Below are 22,004 nucleotides of genomic sequence, written 5' to 3' on the forward strand. Positions count from 1 at the left end.
ACGCAGGCACTATCGTGCTCTTTTTACACAGCCTTCAATCTCCTAACAAATCGCCTTTATCCGACCCTTGGGGAACTATTCCTTCACTGACAGCAATGATGGACAACCGTGCACAAATTCCCCCCCTCCTAGCACAAATCTTCTCTCCCCCCCCCCCATCCCCCCTACCAACACAAATCTCCCTAAACTGCCACATTTAGTACGCCCCACCACCACCACAAATTTCACCTAAAACAATATTTACCCCCTGCAGCCCTGCAAATTCCCCCTTCCAACACACATCTCCTCGCTCCCCCCCTCCACCTCACATAATACCACAGTGCCCCACCCCTTGTCCCGGCCCTGCCTGACCTAGAGATTTTCTGAAGGGAAAAAGAAAACTAACAGATTCCTCCCTCCACACTACTCAACTTCCGGCTGTGGCTATTGTGTTTTGCCAGCTGTCCCTGCCTGCTGTTGAAATGCCTGAACAGCAGCTGAATCTAATTGGATGTAGGTGCTGTTCGACTGCCAATTTTCCTCCCAGCTCCCACTGAGCAAATTTCGGCCAGTTCATCAGGAAACCGCAGAGGTTCCAACAGTGTATGGCTAGCTTAAAGGATAAGTTGACCTTTTTGGAACATGTTACACTTTTCACCCGTATGTAGGGCGGAACATGTAACATGTTCCTGCAATGACAGCGAGCGGGGGATCCTTCTCCCCTGCGCCCGCTGTCTCTATTTGAAAATTACGCAGCCGCACGGTGCTCCACCCACACAGCCACATCATCCATTCACAGCTACCTGTGAATGCACAAACTATTACTACCATCAGGCATTGTGGTTGAGGGCTTGTGGCTCTGAATGGACTGCGAGGTCGCTGATGAGCAGCCTGGTAGTTCATTCACAAGCCCTGCAGCTTGTAAACAGTCAGCCCATATGCAGGTACTGGCTGAAAGCTGCAGGGCTTGTCTGCAGGAGTCTGGCATTGCACCCCTGATTGCGGATGCAATGCTTTCCAGGCTCCTCAGGGAAAAAGTAATGCACATTTTTCTTCCTGCAAAACTGCACTATTTATGATGAACTTAACCCTTAGCTCCCTCCAAAACAGGTGAAAGCCAGCAGACCCAGCGAAGGATTTAATTTCGGACAAATCAATAGTGATTTCCATATTGGTAAAAAATAAATACATTTGTTTAAACTGTGCGGAGCCACCGGCACTGTTTCCCAGGCTTGTGTCTCACTCATTTACATGCGTAACCCTCTAAAATTGCATTTTTCAGAAGACTTGATTATCTCAGGTTGGTTGGCTATGGGACAACCAAGTGTTTCCTAGACCCGGTACCATTAACCATAGGCACTTTCACACATTTTCTGCTTAAAGTGGTTGTAAACCCTTACAGACCACTTTGACCTACAGGTAAGCCTAGATTAAGGCTTACCTGTAGGTCCAAGAAATATCTCCTAAACCTACACGGTTTAGGAGATATTTGCAAAAGGACAGGTACTGCTGTCTACTGTGCATGCGCCGTAGACAGCGGTGCGCAGGCGCACTGAGCATGCCGCTGCTAACGCATGCGCGGGAGTGACGTCATCGCGGCTCCGGCCAATCACAGCGCCGGAGCCACGATACCTGTAAAGAAGATGGATGCTCCGTAGCAGAGGGGACAGCGGTGACATTGCAGGCTCCTGTGTGTCAGGTAAGTGACACATAATGGGCTACTATGCGATGCATAGTAGCCCATTATGCTTTACCTTTGCAGGGAAACAAAGAGGAAGTAAACCCATCAGGGTTTGCTGCCTCTTTAAAGTGTGTGTGTGTGTGTGTGTGTGTATATATATATATATATATATATATATATATATATATATATATATATATATATATATATATATATATATATATATATATATATATAATTTTTTTAATAGAAAAAAAATTAAAGTTTCTTTAAAGCGAAACTTCACCCAAAAGGGGGAAGTTACGCTTATTTGCATCCCCTACCCTCTTAACAGTTTACACTTTTTAGACGGGAGGGGGGGGGAGGGTACCTGGTTTTGACTGGTATTCGTCCTAACTTCTGGTCGGATCACCTCTGTGATCCAAGCGGAAGTTAGGGCCCTCCTTCCCCTGGCACCATTCACAAAGTGCATGCGCAGTGGGAAACTAGCTGGCTTCACTTAGTTAAGATGTCTGCTCCTGGACCCAAAGCCGATTGAAGAATTGGCCTAGGTGAGGACAGCACTGGATCCCTTGGAACAGGTAAGTGTCCTACTAAAAGTCAGCAACTATAGTATTTGTAGTTGCTGACTTTGAAATTGTTGGAGGGAGGCTGGAGCTCCTCTTTAAGCTTGCCTGCTCTATGCAAAGCTATTGCATAGAGTGGCGGTCCCTCACTCCTTTCTGTGGGTGCCCCCGTGTGGGTACGCTCCTGAGCTGGGCTGCATGCGTCCACACTGCACGGCTTGGCCACGCCTCCAGCTCCCTCCGCACATGATTGACTGACAGCAGCAGGAGCCTATGGCTGCTCTGTGTATTGAGGATATGTGTGTGTGTGTGTGTGTGTGTGTGTGTGTGTGTGTGTGTGTGTGTGTGTGTGTGTGTGTGTAAATTTTTTTTCTTTTTTTGAGAGTCGTCAGCTACAAAAACTGTAGCTGCTGACTTTTAAAAAACAGCCACTCACCTGTCCCACGATCCAGCGGTGTGCTCACCCCAGTCAATTTCACCTACTGTCTTCAGGCCCTGGCGCCGGCATGTTCACTATGGGCACCCGGCTGTGACAGCTTGCGGCTTCACAGCCATGTGCATGCGCGAGCTGCGCTGCGCATTGTGATTGGTGAATGCAGTCTTCTGGGACCTGTCAGTGTCCCAGAAGACTGCAGGGGAGAGTTGGGAAGTAGGTACCTGTCAAAATCAAGTACCTGTTCTACCCCCCCGCTCCTCAAAAGTGACAATTGTGCAAGTGGGGGGGGGGTGTGGGGGTGCGCGCAAGTCCTTAAAGCGAAACTTTCCCTTTTGGGTGGAGCTTTACTTTAATGCTGGGAGTGATTTAAGGTAAAATCTTGAAAGTCTTTAGAGCCACTTAGGCAGCCAACCATATACTCTCTTGCCAATGCTGCTATTACAGGCTACTCAGACACTGATTAGATATAAGTACATTTGATTAAACCGCACCAGCGTAAGCTGTGAAAGAATTGAAGATACAAACTGGTATTGGAGATGGTGCACTAGATACAGCACATTGTTACTTATAAATCATACACAGAGGGGAAGGGGTTAATATATAATGTACAGGTCACATACAGTGGTAGGATGGAGATGAGGGGGTTAATGTGCAATTTAAGAGATGTGAAGGTGTCAGCATACAAGTCACTAGAGCGAGCTGCAGCTACTTACCTTCTTAGGACCCCTCCAATGATAAAATCCTCCTTCCTTCATTGTAAAATAAACGGGAGGGCTCTCAATTGTAAACGGTAGTACTGTTTACAGTTCTATCACAGGGATCACAAGGCAAAGAGCCACTGATTGGCTCTACGCGTTTTCCCTATGATCTGCACTGTCTAAGGATAGTCACATCCGGCATGCATACAGGTGGTAAACAAAGTGCCCTTTCAAAACAGCGCTCCAGCTACCAGGTCCACCCGACCGCAGTTTTTAAATGTACATTGGTGGAGGGCAAGTGGGTAAAGAATAACAACCAACGTGTCTTCATTTCTTCCAGTTAAACAAGATTCCAATCATACAATCGGTGTGGAGTTTGGATCCAGGATCGTGAATGTTGGTGGTAAATCGGTGAAACTCCAGATCTGGGATACAGCTGGACAGGAAAGGTTTAGGTAGGATTTGGGTGCCATCTAGGATCTGGTTGTTGCATTTTAGATCATCCTTGGAACCAAACCATTTTTGTGTTTTGCTGTGAAGAGCTTTATGTTCCCCTTTTTATCCCTTTCGCTGCCGGCTCCGTACGGATCTGACAGCGCGTGTAAGTCTGACAAGTCGGCTTCTGGCTGTCAAATGAAAGCAGTCTGGTGCCCCCAGTGGCGCTGGAGTGCTTTCATATCCCCTCAAAACGGGAACCCCCTCGTTTTTAGACCCTGGATGTCTCCATTTAACTACTTCAGCCCCGGAAGAATTTACCCCCTTCCTGACCAGGCCATTTTTTGCGATACGGCACTACGTTGCTTTAACTGATAATTGCGCGGTCGTGCGACGTTGCCCCCAAACAAAATTGATGTCCTTTTTTCCCCACAAATAGAGCTTTCTTTTGATGGTATTTGATCACCTCTGCAGTTTTAATTTTGTGCGCTATAAACAAAACAAAAAAAGCGACAATTTTGAAAAAAACTATATTTTTGTACTTTTTGCTATAATAATAAAAAAATCTCTTTTTATCTTTATCTGTTTAGGCCAGTATGTATTATTCTACATATTTTTGGTAAAAAAAAAATCGCAATAAGTGTATATTGATTGGTTTGCGCAAAAGTATTAGCGTCTACAAAATAGGGGATCGATTTATGGCTTTTTAAATTTAATTAATTTTTTTACTAGAAATGGCAGTGATCTGCGATTATTTATTTATTTTATCGGGACCGTAACATTGCGACGGACACATCGGACATTGTTGTCACCAGTGACATTTTATACAGCGATCAGAGCTAAAAATAGCCACTGATTACTGTATAAATGTCACTGGCAAGGAAGGGGTTAACACTAGGGGGTGATCAAGGGGTTAAATGTGTTCTCTAGACTTGTTCTAACTGTGGGTGTGGGGAGAATGTGGCTGACTAGAGGAGGAGAGAGATCGTTTTTCCTACTTAGTCTGTCTCCTCTCCCCTGACAGAACCGGGATTTGTGTGTCTGTCACGAGCGATCACGGGTGCCCGGCGGTCATCGCGCCTGCCGGGCACGCGTGTCAGCTTCGGGGACACGCTGCCTGCTACAGCGTCTTAAAGAGCCGACGTACAGCTACGACGGCTCACGCAGGGGAACCATCCTGCCGCAGTATAACTGCGGCGGCTAGTCGGGAAGGGGTTAAAGAGAACCTGTCGCCAAAGAAAATCACATAGGGGCCTTTTTGATGGAAAGAAAAAAGTAAATTGTAAAAAATTTTAGTTGCACTCAACCATAACTAAAAAATGTTGAGCCCCCCCCCCCCCTACTGCCACATATACGCATGTACAAACGTAAATGCACCCGTCAGGGGCGCCTACGCTTGAAAAGTTTGCTTGCGATATACATGGTACATATCGCAGCCCACGCCAAAGTGAGAACAACAATTCTAGCACCAGACCTCCTCCATAACGCTAAACTGGTGACCTATAGGGGGCTTTTAAAGTGTCGCCTATAGAAAATATAGGGTACTGGAGTCTGTCGCCAATTCACATAAAAAACTGAAACGACCACTATTTTATTTTCTAGGGCAGTGGTCATCAACCCTGTCCTGAGGGCCCACTAACAGGCCAGGTCAGTGGTCATCAGCCCTGTCCTCAGGGCCCACTAACAGGCCAGGGTCGATGACCAGTACTCTAGGGTGTCTGCCTTCAGAAAATATATTTTTGGGGTATATGTAATCTTCAGGCCTGAACATGTGCGAAAAAGCCACAAAAACGGCTCTGGCAGCAAAAGGGATAGGAGTGCACAGCAGAACCAAGGATGGCGCACAGGGACTGCAGATCGGGGGAAATCTGCCTGCTGAGCTCATAGCAATGAAGTCCCGATGGGGGATCAAACCCTGCCTTGCTTGGGGGGGAATGTTTCATAAACCATCATTTAATAAATGATGCAAGTTCATAAGATATGCAGTTTATGAGAACATGTGATTTGATCTTTAATTCCTGTCTCCTCTTATCAGATCTGTTACCCGCAGCTACTACAGAGGAGCAGCAGGGGCACTGCTTGTCTATGACATTGCAAGGTGAGCATATGTCATTTTTTTTATTACATTTTTTTTTTTTTTTTTAATTTATTTTGTTGTCTCTCAGATAAGGGTTTCTCCGTCAGAAAGGTTCTTTAAACCAGCTTTGTGCACCCAGGAGACGCGGTGTCTCAGCTTCGCCCGATCTGTGTACTAACGTTCTGGTCAGACTTGTTCTTGGGGTTTGCTGACTGCTGTTTGTTATTGGCCCAACAAAAGGACAATCATTAACTGCTCTGGATATGGTTCTCAATGTCATATGATTTCAGACAAGCTTTGGACATAAACATGTCACATGTTGTTTATGTGAAGTATTGACACTTGTGATTAATCTGAGTCATTCCCTGCTGACACAATAGGGGAGATTAAACTAAAGTTGCTGCATACAGAATCTGGTGCAGCTCTGCATAGTAACAAATCTGCTTCCAGGTTTTATTGCCAAAGCTTAATTGAACAAGCTGAAATTAGAAGCTGATTGGCTACCATGTACAGCTGCACCAGGTTCTGTGTGCACCAATTGTAGTAAATCTCACACAATATATCAGATTTATATACCGTATTTATCGGCGTATAACACGCGCCGGCGTATAACACGCACCCCAAGTTTAGGAGAGAATTTTAAGGAAAAAAACTTTTAGGAGGGAAGTTTAAGGAAAAGAAACTTACATTAAAATGCCCATCAATGCAGCCTCATCAGTGTTCATCTGCAGCCTTGTTAGTGTCATTGCAGCCTTTTCAGTGTCAGTGCAGCCTTGTCATTGCAGCTTTGCCCCAGTGCAGCCTTGTCAATGCAGCCTTGTCCCCAGTGCAGCCTTATCAATGCAGCCTTGTCCCCAGTGCAGCCTTGTCCCCAGTGCAGCCTTGTCCCCAGTGCAGCCTTGTCCCCAGTGCAGCCTTGTCCCCAGTGCAGCCTTGTCCCCAGTGCAGCCTTGTCCCCAGTGCAGCCTTGTCCCCAGTGCAGCCTTGTCCCCAGTGCAGCCTTGTCCCCAGTGCAGCCTTGTCTCTGCAGCCTTGTCCCCAGTGCAGCCTTGTCCCCAGTGTCCATGCCTCCTGCCGCTGCCGCCGCCGCCATACACATGGTAGTAGTTTTAAATATGGCGCCGCGGAGTTCGGAGAGACTCGGCGCCGGCGGAAGTGAACGAACGCCGCCGAGATACACATAGCCGAGGGTTCTCGGCTCTTTCCGGCGCCGCTCACAGTCCCGCCCAGTCCCGCCCTATGATGGACATAACACAGGTCCAATGGCGTGACAGTGAGCGGCGCCGGAAAGAGCCGAATACACCCGACTATGTGTATCTCGGCTCTGTGATTTCGGCGGCGCTCGTACAGCACCGCCGAGTCCCTCCAGATATTTTATGGTATTTTAGCGGTGCCAAATTTTTCTATTTTTGGGACCGCTATAATCTCATAAAATATCTGTTTGCCCCCATCCTTTCTTAGGGTGGCTACACTCACTCTTTCACTGTATCTATTGAGGAGCACCATAGCCACACTTGTACAGCGGCATTGTTTAACCTGTGGAAAGGGTGGTGTTGGATGAAGTAGTAGATTCAGATGTACATAAGCGACTGACAAATTAAAGTGGTAGAGTATAGACTATCGCATTTAGAGGGCACCTCATCCTGAGATTTTTGAGAAAATGAAAGTGGTAGTGATGTGCACCAAAAAAAAAAAATATGGATTTAACCACTTGCCGACCACGCTATTGCCGAATGACGACTACAGCGCAGTCGCACATTTCCCGAAGGGTGTCTATTGACGTCCTCCCAGAACCCTACCTCCGCACGCATCAGGAGCGCTGTAACCACTGTGTCCTTCAGACACAGCTGATCACCGATCAGGGTAAAGGGCAAATCACAGCAGCCCTTTACCAGGTGATCAGTATAGTCAGTGTTTATCTGGCGCTCCAGGTGGAGTAATCCTTAGTGCCGGTTCACACCACAGCAACTTGGGACCCGACTTGTCAGACCTCAAGTTGCCCCAAGTCGCTGGACATAAGAAATTCCATTGAAGTGAATGAGAGCCGTCTTAATGTACACTACTGAAGTTGCTCCAACTTCAGAAAAGGTTCCTGTACTACTTCAAGGAGACTTCTAGGCAACTTGTACCCATAGATTTCAATGGAAGTTGCCTCCAAGTCGGATCTCCATCTATATTGAAGCGACTTTACAGGAAGAAGAAAATAATTTACTCAGGTATTTCCCACGTTTACCCAGGCAACCCCCTCCCTCCCACAAAGCTGATTATTTTGTGATTGGCCACAGCCAAAGTCGCCTGTCCTGGAGGCAACATTAAGTCGCGTTGTAAGTTGCGCAAAGTCGCACTGAAGTCGCCTACAAATCGCCTTGCAAAGTTGTGCTGTAAGTCGGGTTGCCCCTGTGTGAACCGAGCCTTAGGGGTATAGTCCAGGGGTGTCCAAACTTTTTTTCAAAGAGGGCCAGATTGATGAATAGAACATGCTTGAGGGCCGACCATTTTGACTGACATTCTTAAACCATTAAAATTTGGTCTAAGTGTGTCCGTCCGAGCGCTAATACACGGCCCAACAAGAATTCTCTTGCCTTTGTGCTGTGTGTGGTGAATAGATGAGCTCGGGCTTGTTATTTGGATATACCGTATTTAATCTGCTTATAACACGCACCTTCACTTTAAAAAGGAAGTTTCAGGAAAAAAATCTTAAATTTTAAATAAAGAACTGTGAAGCAAAATAAGGGTCAGTGCCCATCAATGCAGCCTAATCGGTGCAGCCCCCACTAATCTGCAGCCCCCACCGTATTGCCATGAATGCAGCCCCCACCGTATTGCCATGAATGCAGCCCCCACCGTATTGCCATGAATGCAGCCCCCACCGTATTGCCATGAATGCAGCCCCCACCGTATTGCCATGAATGCAGCCCCCACCGTATTGCCATGAATGCAGCCCCCACCACATTGACATGAATGCAGACTCACCATTGCCATCAGTGCAGCCTGATTCATGTCCATCTGCAGCCTTGGAGGAGACAGGGAGGGGGTGGGACGAGCGCCAACAGATATACATGAGAAACTCCTGTTTTTATCGGCAGCTTCAATTGAAAGTCCCGCCTCCTATGATGGTCAAAACAATTGTCCAATGGCAGCGCAGGACGCTGTGTAAACAGGAAATTCTCCTGTATCCTGTACAGCGCTCGTCCCGCCCCCCCAAGGCAGCCAGCATATCTATCTTTTGTGGCCCCCGGCGCTGGGGATTTGTTGGGGGCCACAAAAGATATATATGTCAAAATTACCAGGCGGGCCACCCGAAACCGGACCGCGGGCCGGAATTTGGACATGCCTGGTATAGTCTGTGGCTGTAATAGCTGGATGGTGATGTATCCATAGAAATGGGTATTAAGGGTTAAAAAGGAAGGCAGCCATCTTTCAGAGTTTGTCCAGAACGCTGCAAGACATGTAAGGAAAAAAACAGGGAGGGGGAGGCGCCGATCTGAGTGTAGTATTAAAATGATGACTTTAATAGGATAAGATTAAAAACACTTACAAGACGATAGAAGATGCATGCTCATCAAAGTAAAGACATTTACTTTGGGCCAGCTTGGCTCAAAGGAATGGTTTTAAACTAGAGTAACACCAGACCTGGAGTTAGGCTATAATAGAAACCTAAAAAAGGAAAAGGTGAAAAGAGAGCCTTACCTGCAGTAATTACTAGGACCATGCAGCTTATACATAAGGGAACTTTAATACACAAATATCAAATGGGATTTTTATCTGGTGTTTTTTGCATTACCAACACCTCAGTAAAAAAATGAATTAAAATAGACAACCTTGTCTGATCAAGATGCAGCTGGGTCATAAAAATCTACACACACACACACATGTCAACATAACATCCCTGGGGTAATAGAGCACCTGACACTATGGTGAAGTGAAATCACTGTTTAAACACCATAGACGAGGAATATTCCCACAATGTACAGGATAGCATGGGATATTGTTCTCAGTGTGACCAGTGTTCACTGCAGTACAAAAAGACACAGCATAGGAGTATAGTGCATGGACCAACAGGTCCGCTCACCCAGCCTGTAAGCAGTGTGGACTTGCATGTATACTGGCTGTAGCTTTCCTGCCTGCACATCTGTTGGATTTGGATCAAGGATGTGGCCGTGTTGCTGGTCAGGCACTAGGTCAACGGCGGGTGCAGTTTGATGTGATCCGGTCCCGTAGCGCTCTCAGCATCCCTTAGTTAAAATGAGTGCCGTAGTACTCTCAGATTCCCATGAGCATGTGCGTGCTGGCAAGCCGACATCGATGGTGACGTCAGTGCGTCATTCACGTGGTGTCATGACAACCAACTAGTTTCACTTTATCGGCTTGAGCTTTTTCTGGAATGGGGAGGGGGGGCTAGTGGTGAGCTTTTATTTCTACTCTCCAAAAAGCATGGAAGGAAGCGCAGTTATTTGCTTTCGCCACTAGAGGCCACCTTAACCATCAACACCACATACAATTCATCTGCAGCTGGCTTTCATCAATCAAGTTTAACTCCATATTGGGGAAGCCTAGAGTAAAAATGAAAATGGGGGCAAATAGGTAGCAGGAGAGAAGCAGGGAAGCATTTTTCTTAAATGGCAAGCCCAGACATTAAATTGAATCCTTGTTAGGGAGGGAGAGGAGGTGGGGAGGCCATATGGCAGAGAGAGGAACAAGAAAATGAGGAAATAAAAAAAAATGAAAATCAAGTAGAAACAAAAGCAAAAACAAAAAGAAAGCATATAGGCAATGTGCCTGCTAGAGGGAGAGCATTTATAATTATATGCATCTAGTAGATTGAGTTTTTAGATTTTCAGGTATGGCGTCTTAGCGATCAAGAAATGCCCCAAAGTTGCATTCTGTATTTAAGCCAGCAGGAGCGAGTGTATTGAGGCGATAGATCCACATCTTCTCCTTCTGTAGTATATATACCCTTCACCTTCATTCCCTCTGATTTACCACCATTGAAATCAAAGAAGTGTGCAGCTACTGGAGACAGGTCCTTTTTCTTCTCCTTTTTGTTAACACCATTGATGCTCCTGATGTGCTCACCGATACGTAACCTCAGTTGGCGCTTAGTTTTACCTATGTAATAGCTATGACAAGGGCACTCCAACATGTAGACTACCCTTTAAGTGGCACAGTTGTTGACATTTTTAATCTGGTACTCTACAGTGTGGCCAGCATCGGTGAACACAGCAGTCCTATCGACATGTCTACACATTTTGCAGTGGCCACATATCGGTCGTCACCACCTTGAAGTCCTGATACCGTGAGCAGTTTCTGCGAATTTGCAAGAACTGACCCACTGGGATCCCCTTGATTAGGGGTGCTAGATGGTGGCTTGAATGCATGTGGCCACTGCCAAATGTGTAGACATGTCGATAGGACTGCTGTGTTCACCGACGCTGGCCCCACTGTAGAGTAGCAGATTAAAAATGTCATCAACTGTGCCACTTCAAGGGTAGTCTACATGTTGGAGTGCCATTGTCATAGCTAAAACTTAGCGCCAACTGAGGGTACGTATCGGTGAGCACATCAGGAGCATCAATGGTGCTAACAAGGAGGAGAAAAAGGACCTGTCTCCGGTGGCTGCACACTTCTTTGATTTCCGTGGTGGTAAATCGGAGGGAATGAAGGTGAAAGGTATATATACCCTCAACCTGCCACCACTATTCTCCTACAGAAGAAGAAGAAGATGTGGATCTATCGCCTCAATACACTCGCTCCCCCTGGCTTAAATACAGAATGCAACTTTGGGGCATTTCTTGATCGCTTAAGCCCCATACACGCTGTTGGATTTTCTTCAGATTTACCAAAACCATATAATATGATGTCAAACCTTTAAGCCTCGTACACAAGATCGGACTTTCCGACAACAAAACCATGGAATTTTGTTCGAAGGGTGTTGGCTCCAATTTGTCTTGCATACACACGGTCACACAAATGTTGGCCAACAATTACGAACATAGTGACATACAAGACGCACGTGATGTCTCCATTACGAAAGATAGTTTTACAAGACCGAGCGCTTCCGGCTCGTCCTTGATTCCGAGCTTGCATGTTTGTACTTCGGACTTTTGTCCGACGGACGTGTGTACACACGATCAGAAAATCCGCCGACAGACATTTGTCGGCAGAAAATTTGAGAGCATGCTAGCCAACATTTGTTGACAGAAAGCCCGACACCAAATGTTCGATGGAGCATACACACGGTCGGACTTTCCACCAACAAGCTCACATCCAACATTTCCCATCGGAAAATCCGACCGTGTGTATGCGGCATAAGAGTTTCAATTTGTATGCAATCAGGCAGGCCCTTGCACTACACGGTTTTGGTAAATCTGAAGACAAAATCCTGCAGAAAATATAATAGTGTGTATGGGGCTTAAGACGCAATACTTGGCTGAAAATCTGAAAACTCAATCTACTAGATACATATAATTATAAATGCTCTCCCTCTAGCAGGCACATTGCCTATTTGCTTTCTTTTTGTTTTCGCTTTTGTTTCTACTTGAGATATATATATATATATATATAATCTCCATCTCTATCTCTATCTCTCTATTTTTTTTTTTTTTTATCTTGTTCCTCTCTCTGCCATATGGCCTCCCCACCTCTCCCTCCCTAATAAAGATTCAATTTAATGTCTTGGCTTGCCATTTAAGAAAAATGCTTTCCTGCTTCTCTCCTGCTACCTTTTTTGCCCCTTTTTTTTCATTTTTACTCTAGGCTTCCCCGATATGGGGTTAAACGTGTTTGATGAAAGCCAGCTGCAGATGAATTGTATGTGGTGTTGATGGTTAAGGTGGTCTACCGCTACGGGACCGGATCACATCAAACTGCACCTGCCGCTGACCTAGTGCCTGAGCGGCAACACGGCCACATCCCTGATCCAAATCCAATGGATGTGCAGGCGAGAAAGCTACAGCCAGTATCCGTGCAAGTCCACACTGCTTCCAGCTGGGTGAGCGGATCTGTTGGTCCATGCACTATACTCCTATGCTGTGTCTTTTTTACTGCAGTGAACACTGGTCACACTGAGAACAATATCCCATGCTATACGCTGGACCAGCCATTCTCAACCAGGATTCCGTGGAGTTCGTGCCTACGGAGTTCGAGGTTCAGCATCACTTAGCAAAGCCAGCAGCATGACACCAAATATCTTTTTAGCTGTCTTTAAAGAGGAAGTAAACCCTGATGGGTTTTACTTCCTCTTTTTCTCGCTGCTGCAGCCTGCAAATGAAAAGCATAATGGGCTGGTATGCATCACATACTAGCCCATTATGTCCCACTCTACCTGCAAAAGAATCCAGCGAAGTCCCCTGTGTGGGCAGCGTCCATCTTCTGGCCCTCTTCCTTCTGGGCCGCGGATTCCGGCTCTGTGATTTGCCGGAGCCGCGTGACATCACTCCCGCGCTTGCGCACGGGAGCCACGACAAACGGCATAGGCTAGGGAAGAAACGGCACTTAGTTTTGTTTCTTCCCCACGCATGCGCTGTTGGAATTTCCAGCGGACTACAAGTGAAATATCTTCTAAACGGCGCACGTTTAGGAGATATTTCCACTACCTATAGGTAAGCCTTATTCTATGCTTACCTATAGGTAAAAGTCCAAAAAGTGGGTTTATTACCACTTTAAGGGTGGCATTCTGAGCACCACTTTAAGGGGGACATTCTTCCTATTGGCCACCAGTATAAGGGGCATTGTTCCTATTGACCCCTGATAAATTGGTTTTAGTAAGGGTTCCTCGAGATCTGAAAATTATTTTTGGGGTTTCTCCAGGGTTGAAAGGTTGAGAAAGTCTGCGCTGGACTGATATCCTAACCACTGTTACAGTGTTGCTTATATATGACGTCACTGCATCACTACTTCCTAGCTTCACCCTCCTGTGGAAAACTTTGGACTTGGGATACATACCCACGGTGGTCATAGGAAAAACTTGCTCCCCCCCCCCCCCCCCTTTGTTTCACTTGCAACCTTGAGGCTATTATTGGAAATACCTGAAAATGCTGCTCATCATTTTGACCCATTTGCTTCAATCCTGTAGGACGCCGACCAGAGACCAGCGTGTAATTCTGTTTTTTCTGAACTGCAGTATGAAGCCAGTAGGTCAACTGTCAGACAGTTAGCATTTTCGTAATGGCAGTATCATTACTCCTCCAGTAGATGGCAGCAGCATCCTTGTTTAAATCGACACACGTTCATTAATGGGAATGTGGAGTTTTGCAATGTCATTTTGCTTTGCCTGAGGGAATAAAATTAAAATTAAAATGTGTAAGGTAGGTCATACATTGTGCAATTTTTTTTCTTTCCATTCCTTCAACAATGGGTTGAGGGAAAGAAAATCGCTTGATTCCCCCATCAACACGTTCAGGGTCCATGCACACTGGGCTTAAAAAATTGCTGCTTCTAGAGGAGTTTAACGTTTTTCCTGTAGAAGCAGCTAATGTTATCCTATGTGTCCATACACATTAGGGCACTTTAAAGGCATATTTTAAGCTCAGCGTTTAGAGGCAGAAAAAAAAAAAACTCTTTTGGTTTGCGTTTTTGAGAGCAGTTTTCTTCCAGAAATAAACACTGAATGCTTGTAAAAAAAAAAACCAAATGCTCTATATGAGCGTTTTTGTTTTTTTTCTCCCAAAAGAACTGGCGCTTTTTTAAGCCCAGTGTTCATGGACCCTCAGTGTTAATGGGGGAGTCCCTCCTGCAGCGCTATTGTGTTCTGCAGGCAGGGAGCCTTCCCCTCCAGCAGAATACAACGATCAGTGATCGCATGAGGACCACCCGACTGCCTATAGATGGATTGAAATTTGCACAGTTCAGAAGGAATTTTGATCCATCTATTATTGGTTTAAGAAGTCACATTCTGATTAAAAAGGCTGCATTTGTTTTAGGTAACACTGTGCATTCCACCAATTGACTTCTTGCCCTTTATGTGAGCGCCAGGTTTACCTCTTCTAGCAGATTTGCACTTTTCATAATGAAATGAAGCCTTTTATTTTCCTTTTAGCCCAAATATCACCCCTCACTAATCCTCTGCATGGCTGCCCTGGATCTGTACCATCTCTTATTGTGATTTTTCAAAGACTGGAAAGTCCCAAGTGCCAGGCTTCCTGTAACATCATATGATGCACTGTGGTGGATGAGAGAGGTGGGTGGGAGTAGTGGAATGACAAAGCAATCCAAAAAACCCCCCAAATAATATACAGTATTTAATGATGAAATAAAAGTGGTGAATACACTGGGGCTGCATAAAAAATGAAACAAAGAGAAGGCAGACAAATGAGAGCTTTAAAGTGTTTGTTGGCCTAAAAAAAAAAAAAAATGGATCCTGTTTCATTAAAATGTTATACAGCAAATCTTTGTCGAACTGGACCAAATACCCCCTGTCTCTATTAGGCAGAATTAATGTTTTGAAAATGTCTATACTGCCTAGATTACTCTATTATTTTGAAACCCTTCCAGTAGCTGTACCTGCCACACAATTAAAAGCACTTCACAGAACTTTCCTGAAGTTTATATGGAATGACGGAGCGCACCGTATAGCAAGCTCAGTGTTGTTTGCCATTAGATCCAGAGGAGGCTTAGGAGCTCCTGACATCACTAAATATTATTATGCTACACACCTGAGGGCCATTACCTCTTGGTCTTCCTTACATGCACCAAACCAATGGTCTGCTATTGAAAAGGGAGTACTCTACCCGGTCCACCCGGGATCCTTGGTATGGGGCGCTCCCCCTGCTCTGGATCCTATATATAAACGTCAGTGTACTGGACCAATGATACTGACTCTAAATATATGGCGTAAATGCCTTAAACGCTTTTCCCTTATGTCTCCCTGCTCCCCTCTTATAAACGTATTATTTAACCCTCTCATTCCGGATAGTATGTCCTTGGGCAGGATATTCCCATGGGTGAACGTTCACCTCTTTCAGCTCAGGAACCTTATACATCCCATAACAAGGAAACTACATACCTTTAACACTTTAAGTGAGAAATTTGGCCTTACACCACATCTCTTCCACTTCTATATGCAAATTAGACATTTCTTTCATTCTAAATCACCATCCCTAATTCTAGATAAACCAACTACTTTTGAATATCTATGTGCCCAAGGCCCCCATCAATTACATTTAATTTCCTGTATATATAGTATCCTCCATGAGTCGTCTCCCATCACAGAGACATTACATTTTTATATGCGCAAGTGGTCTCATCTAGTGGGCCGTCCTGTTACAATACAGATGTGGGGTAGAATCTGGTCCTCTACATTTAAATCTTCCAAATGTGTCACCCAGAGAGAGACAACCATTAAAATTCTCATGTTCTGGTACAGAACACCCGATGTAATTCATAAGTATGACCCTTCAGTCTCGCAACATTGTTGGCGATGTGGAACTGAAATAGGCTCACTGTTCCACATTTTTTGGCAGTGCTCTTTGATTCAACCTTTTTGGTGTGATGTACATTTTCTTATACAAAAGGTGACGGGGGTGTCCCTTCCGATGGATCCCTTGACCTATCTATTGGGCCTACCTCCATCAGGGATAGCTAAAAAGACAAACAAATTAATATCCTACATATTACTAGCTGCCAGAAGACTTATTCCGTTATTCTGGCTATCCAATACCCCTCCCCCACGGTCCAGATTACTACTCTTGGTGGCTGAGATTCGGACAATGGAGTTTTTGACAGCCTCGGTACACAATTGTGTTTCCAAGTTCACTGAAATATGGGAACCATGGGATCTTTCGGAGTATGGGACCCCCATGACACCAGGCTCACCCTAATCTTAAGTCAACCCTATACTACCTGTGTATATGGCCTGAACTGATCTCAAGGATCCAGACTCCCTCCAATAATACGCTTATTTTCACACCATAGGGAATTGACCTAATATATCTATGTGTTTTGTTACTGTGAACACTTTTTGTCACCTATATTTGTTACTTTATACTTTGTTTTTCTTTTTTCTATAATGATTGCTGTATAATGCACATGCATTGACAATGTAATGCTCGTTTTGCTAAAACTTTGTACTTAAATTTTTGAAAATCAATAAAAATACAATTATAAAAAAAAAAATGTTATACAGCACAGAGCTTGTGCTGTGTAATTTGGCCCCCTGTAATACCTGGCTAATCCTGCCTGGTTCTGCCCTCCCCCTGTGAACAGACCACGGTTTATCATGGCTGCTGAGCCCTGACACCGTAGTCAGTTTATGTGCCACCGTCATCCGATGTCTTTTCTTGCTCCCTCCCTGCCTGTCAGCTGTGTCATGGCAGATCACTTCCCTCCTGCTGCACAAATTGCTTTCTTGCTATAATCCCCTCTGTTATATTACAGTATGTGCCCCAGTGCATGTTATTAAAAATATGCTGCTTCATACCTATCACATGACCACCCGCAGCTCTCCTCATTTCTCCCGGCTGACGTCAGCTAGGTGTTCTCAGCCCCGCCCTCTGTAGCTGTTGGATCGGGGAAGACAGTGGAGGGCGGTCACGTGAGCGCCGAGAGGCACTCTGAAATTAAATATGAAGCTGCATATTTTTACTAAATAACATGCATTGGGCCACATACTGTAATATAACAGAGGGGATTGTAGGAAGAAGGAAAGCGGCTTTACAACCACTTTAATTCATATTATGAAGGAAGCAGAACTTAAATGTAAACCGCGAGTTGGTTATAATCCGCACTGAAAACAAGGAGACACATCAGGAAGTAAACTATTGTTTATTTGCAAACCGCTTACTTCCCATGATGCTCTATGGTATACCGACCAGAGTGGAGGGCAAACTTTCCAATGATGTAAGTGTCTCATTGATTAAATCAGTGCGCACAGGAGAGATCCTCAGGTCTCTGCCAACGATCAAGCCATCCTCCGCTGCCTAGATGCCATGGAGACGTTTTTGGACACAAGAGGGTTGATTTACTAAAACTGGAGAGTGCAAAACCTGGTGGAGCTCTGCATTGAAACCAATCCGCTTCCAGGTTTTATTGTCAAAGCTTAAAGAGGAACTGCGGTCTATTTACATAATTTGTAATAAAAACGTTTTTGCCATTCTGAAGCTTCCCTCCAACCACTTTGCATATTATTTTATATGTACTGTGATTCTGTACTCCACTGAGTCTGGCTGCATCCATTTTAACTGTGGGCAGCTGAAGCTACTTCTTAGATCATTCGTCTGATAATCTCACCGTGCATATGAGGCACCTTATCTTTTATATTTCACCAAACAGTTGGGTGATTATATGTCCTCTAAAATTCACTGTGCATTTTTTTTTTTTCTGAAATTTTGCATTTTATAATCCGTTAATTTTGTGTGACACAAAAATCTGGAACTTCTACTATTTTATTCTGTAGGATGTCTGCTCTCAAAAAATATATTTGGGAGTTTACTATTATCTTAGGGCCATAAATGATGGACAGCTGCATGTAGACATGCCTTTATTGTGTTCCCATAGTATCCTTTTATCAGCCTGAGATTGGGGGCTTGTATGGCCAATTTTTTCCTATGAAATCCTCCTTTCAGAAATGTAAATAATATATAATAAAGTGATTGTGGAGTTTTGTATGAACAGTGTAGATTTTTTTTTTTTTTTTGCGGTCCTTTTTTTTTCTCTCTAATAAAGTATCAACATTTACCATAGATGGAAAGAGATGTGAGAAATGACATACTGGCGTTGCTTGCGTCATGATTGTTGTGTTGCAAGGAATTCTTGTTTGCTATCTCTTTGGATGTCTCCAGTTTATCTTTATTCTGGTGGTATTTCCCGTCGTTTGTCGGTGGTATGTATATACATCTAAAAGGAGGTGTAGAGTCACATTGTTCTCCTGGGGGGATAAAACTTTGAGGAATCTACTTCAAATAGAAGTCTTCAATCAAACCGGTATTTGGCCAGAATATGAACCGGAGGGTCGGGGTGTTACGGCCGTGCCATGATTTTGGGTTTCAGCAGCTGTGGGCTACATCCGTCCAGCCTTGGTAAAATATAAGAGCTGGAGAAAGCTCAACAGACAAGTCTGTACATCTATATAGAGAGATGTAGGCTGCCATTGCTGGCCTTCTAAAATGCTAGTTGCCTGGCTGTTTTCTGCCTTCCATACTTTCGCAGTCATTTCTTAATGTAATGGCGGCACTTCGGTCAAATCCACAAGCAAGATAACCTTTGTTTTGGAAGAAGGATGCATAAAATTACTGCTGCTCCTCTATGCCAATCTCTTCACTGGCTTTCCCTACCCCACCGTATAAAATTCAAAACATCAATGTGGATGAGGATCCAACTTGCAGGTGACTTCCATTAACCACTTAAGCCCCGGACCATTTTGCTGGCGAAAGACCAGAGCACTTTTTGCGATTCGGCACTGCGTCGCTTTAACTGACAATTGCGCGGTTGTACGACGTGGCTCCCAAACAAAATTGACGTCTTTTTTTTTTTTTTTCCCCACAAATAGAGCTTTCTTTTGGTGGTATTTGATCACCTCTGCGGTTTTTATTTATTGCGTTCTAAACAAAAAAGAGCGACAATTTTGAAAAAAACACATTATTTTTTGCTATAATAAATATCCCCCAAAAATATATAAAAAAAAAAAACATTGTTTTTCCTCAGTTTAGGCCGATTGTATTCTTCTACATATTTTTGGTAAAAAAAATCACAATAAGCGTTTATTGATTGGTTTGCGCAAAAGTTATAGCGTCTACAAAATAGGGGATAGTTTTAGGGCATTTTTATTATTATTTTTTTTTTTTTACTAGTAATGGCGGCGATCAGCGATTTTAATTTTTTTTTTTTTATTGTGACTGCGACATTATGGCGGACACGTCGGACAAGGTTGGCGGACAAGGTTGGCGCTATTTTGGGACCATTCACATTTATTCAGCGATCAGTGCGATTAAAATTGCATTGATTACTGTGTAAATGTGACTGGCAGTGAAGGGGTTAACTCTAGGTGGCGCTGTAGGGGTTAAGTGTGTCCTAGGGATGTGTTCTAACTGTAGGGGGGATGGGCTAGCTGTGACACATCACTGATCATAGCTCCCGATCACAGGGAGCTATGATCAGTGTCCTGTCATTAGGCAGAATGGGGAGATGCTTGTTTACATTAGCATTTCCCCGTTCTTCCTCTCCGTGAGACGACCGCGGGTATCCCCGCAGACATCGAGTCCGCGGGACCCGCGATCCTGCTTACGGAGCTCTCAGCCGGCGCACGCACGCGATGGCACGGCGGCAAATTCAAAGGGACGTACGCCCATTTGCCCAGCTGTGCCACTGTGCCGACGTACATTGGCGTGGGCCGGTCGGTAACCGGTTAAAGTCTATGGGCAAAAGTCGGCTAGCAGTACAGATGGCCTTGAAGTAGTACAGGGATTTTTTTCTAAAGTCGGAGCGACTTCAGTAGCACTAATTAAGGCAGCTCTCATTGACCAACATAGGATTTCACATGTAACGTGACTTGGGGTCTCACAAGTCGGATCCCAAATGGTGGCAGTGTGAACTGAGCCTTAGGCCAGGTGACTGGCGCAACTTCAGGGAATGTCTGTGTAATCTTCCTGTAATGTTGGATCCAAATCACATCAATTAAAATGAGGATCTGACTTGGAAGCGACTTCCATTAAAGTCTATGGGCACAAGACGTATAGAAGGAACCTTTTCTAAAGTCAGTTAGTAGTGCTAATTAGGACATCTCTCATTGACTAAAATGGGATATCACACGACTTGGGGATATCACAAGTCTGATCCCAAGCTGCAGCAGTGTGAACGGGGCCTTGGAGGCCATGCACACTGGAAAAAAATTCTGCTTCTCCAGGAGTCTTGCCTGTAGAAGCAGCTCCATGTTCTCCTATGTCTCCATGAACATTAGGACGTTTAGAGGCGTATTTTAAGCTCAGTGTTTTGAGGCAGAAAAACACTTCTGGGTTGCGTTTTTAGAGGTGGGAGAAATGATAAATGCATGTACAAAAACGCTCTATATGAGCATTTTTTTTCTGCCAAAAGAACTGGCTTTTTTTTTTTTTTTCTTTTCTCTTAAGCCCAGTGCGCATGGCCCCAAAAATGTAAATGATCTCTGAAGTGTACCTGTCACCTGCACAATACAAGAGCTGCCTTCTTGTGGGCTTTTGACTGGTGTTAGTCAAAGTGTGCGGAGTGTGCCACTCTAGGTGCAGAACTATTATGCCGCGTACACGCGAGCGGACTTTACGGCAGACTTTGCCCGGCGGACTTTTCAACGTACTTTACGACGGACTTTCTGAATGAACGGACTTGCCTACACACAATCCACCAAAGTCCGACAAATTCGTACGTGATGACGTACGACCGGACTAAAACAAGGAAGTTCATAGCCAGTAGCCAATAGCTGCCCTAGCGTGGCTTTTTGTCCGTCGAACTAGCATACAGACGAGCGGACTTTTTGACCGAACTCGAGTTCGACGGATTGATTTAAAACATGTTTCAAATCTAAGTCCGTCCAACTTTTGAGAAAACAAAGTCCGCTGGAGCCCACACACGATCAAATTGTCCGACGAAATCCCGTCCGCCGGGCAAAGTCTACCGTAATGTCTGCTCATGTGTACGCGGCATAACTGTGAGAATATACTTTAGGGCTGGTGTCATTGACATTGGTTTGAGACACTTCTGAGATCATTCAAAATTCATTAACAGGTGTGTTTGACCGGCGGGCGATTGCCTTCTGAGCTACGTTTAGCCTGCTTTTAGGCCTGGTTCACACCTATGCATTTTTTAGTGCGTTTTCAGTTTTGCAGAAACACACTACAGTCCGTTTAACATGGTTTCCTATGGGTCACGTTCACATCTGTGGATTTTATGGAAAGGGTAAGGGGCTTGTTTTTGGTTCCATAGACTTCAGTGGATCAAAAACGTGTATTGAAAAACGCACCTGGAATATGCAAACTGCAACCTGCATAGGTGTGAATCAGGCCTTAGCAGGTTTCTATCCTCATAGTCTCATAGAATGCTGTTTGGAAGCAAACAAAAGCCTGTTGACACAGGCCCTTTATTGTCATTTAATAGTGGGAGTATGGTGAAACAGTTTGCATGAGCATGTGTCTTCCATTTTGACTTTTTTTTCTTTTGTTGGATACTG

The 22,004-nt window shown here is 44.7% G+C and overlaps 1 protein-coding gene across 1 annotated transcript in view; it reads left to right on the top strand.

Moving 5' to 3' along the window:
• Window positions 1-22,004, top strand: part of RAB4B (RAB4B, member RAS oncogene family) — a 56,073-nt gene that overhangs the window by 13,775 nt on the left and 20,294 nt on the right. Inside the window, exons 3-4 of the mRNA XM_073598547.1 lie at window positions 3,701-3,815; window positions 5,831-5,893. Coding sequence (XP_073454648.1) covers window positions 3,701-3,815; window positions 5,831-5,893 — 178 coding nt within the window. The remainder of the gene's footprint in view (window positions 1-3,700; window positions 3,816-5,830; window positions 5,894-22,004) is intronic.

This window comes from Aquarana catesbeiana, linkage group LG09 (assembly GCF_042186555.1).
Source record: "Aquarana catesbeiana isolate 2022-GZ linkage group LG09, ASM4218655v1, whole genome shotgun sequence".
NCBI lineage: Eukaryota > Metazoa > Chordata > Amphibia > Anura > Ranidae > Aquarana > Aquarana catesbeiana.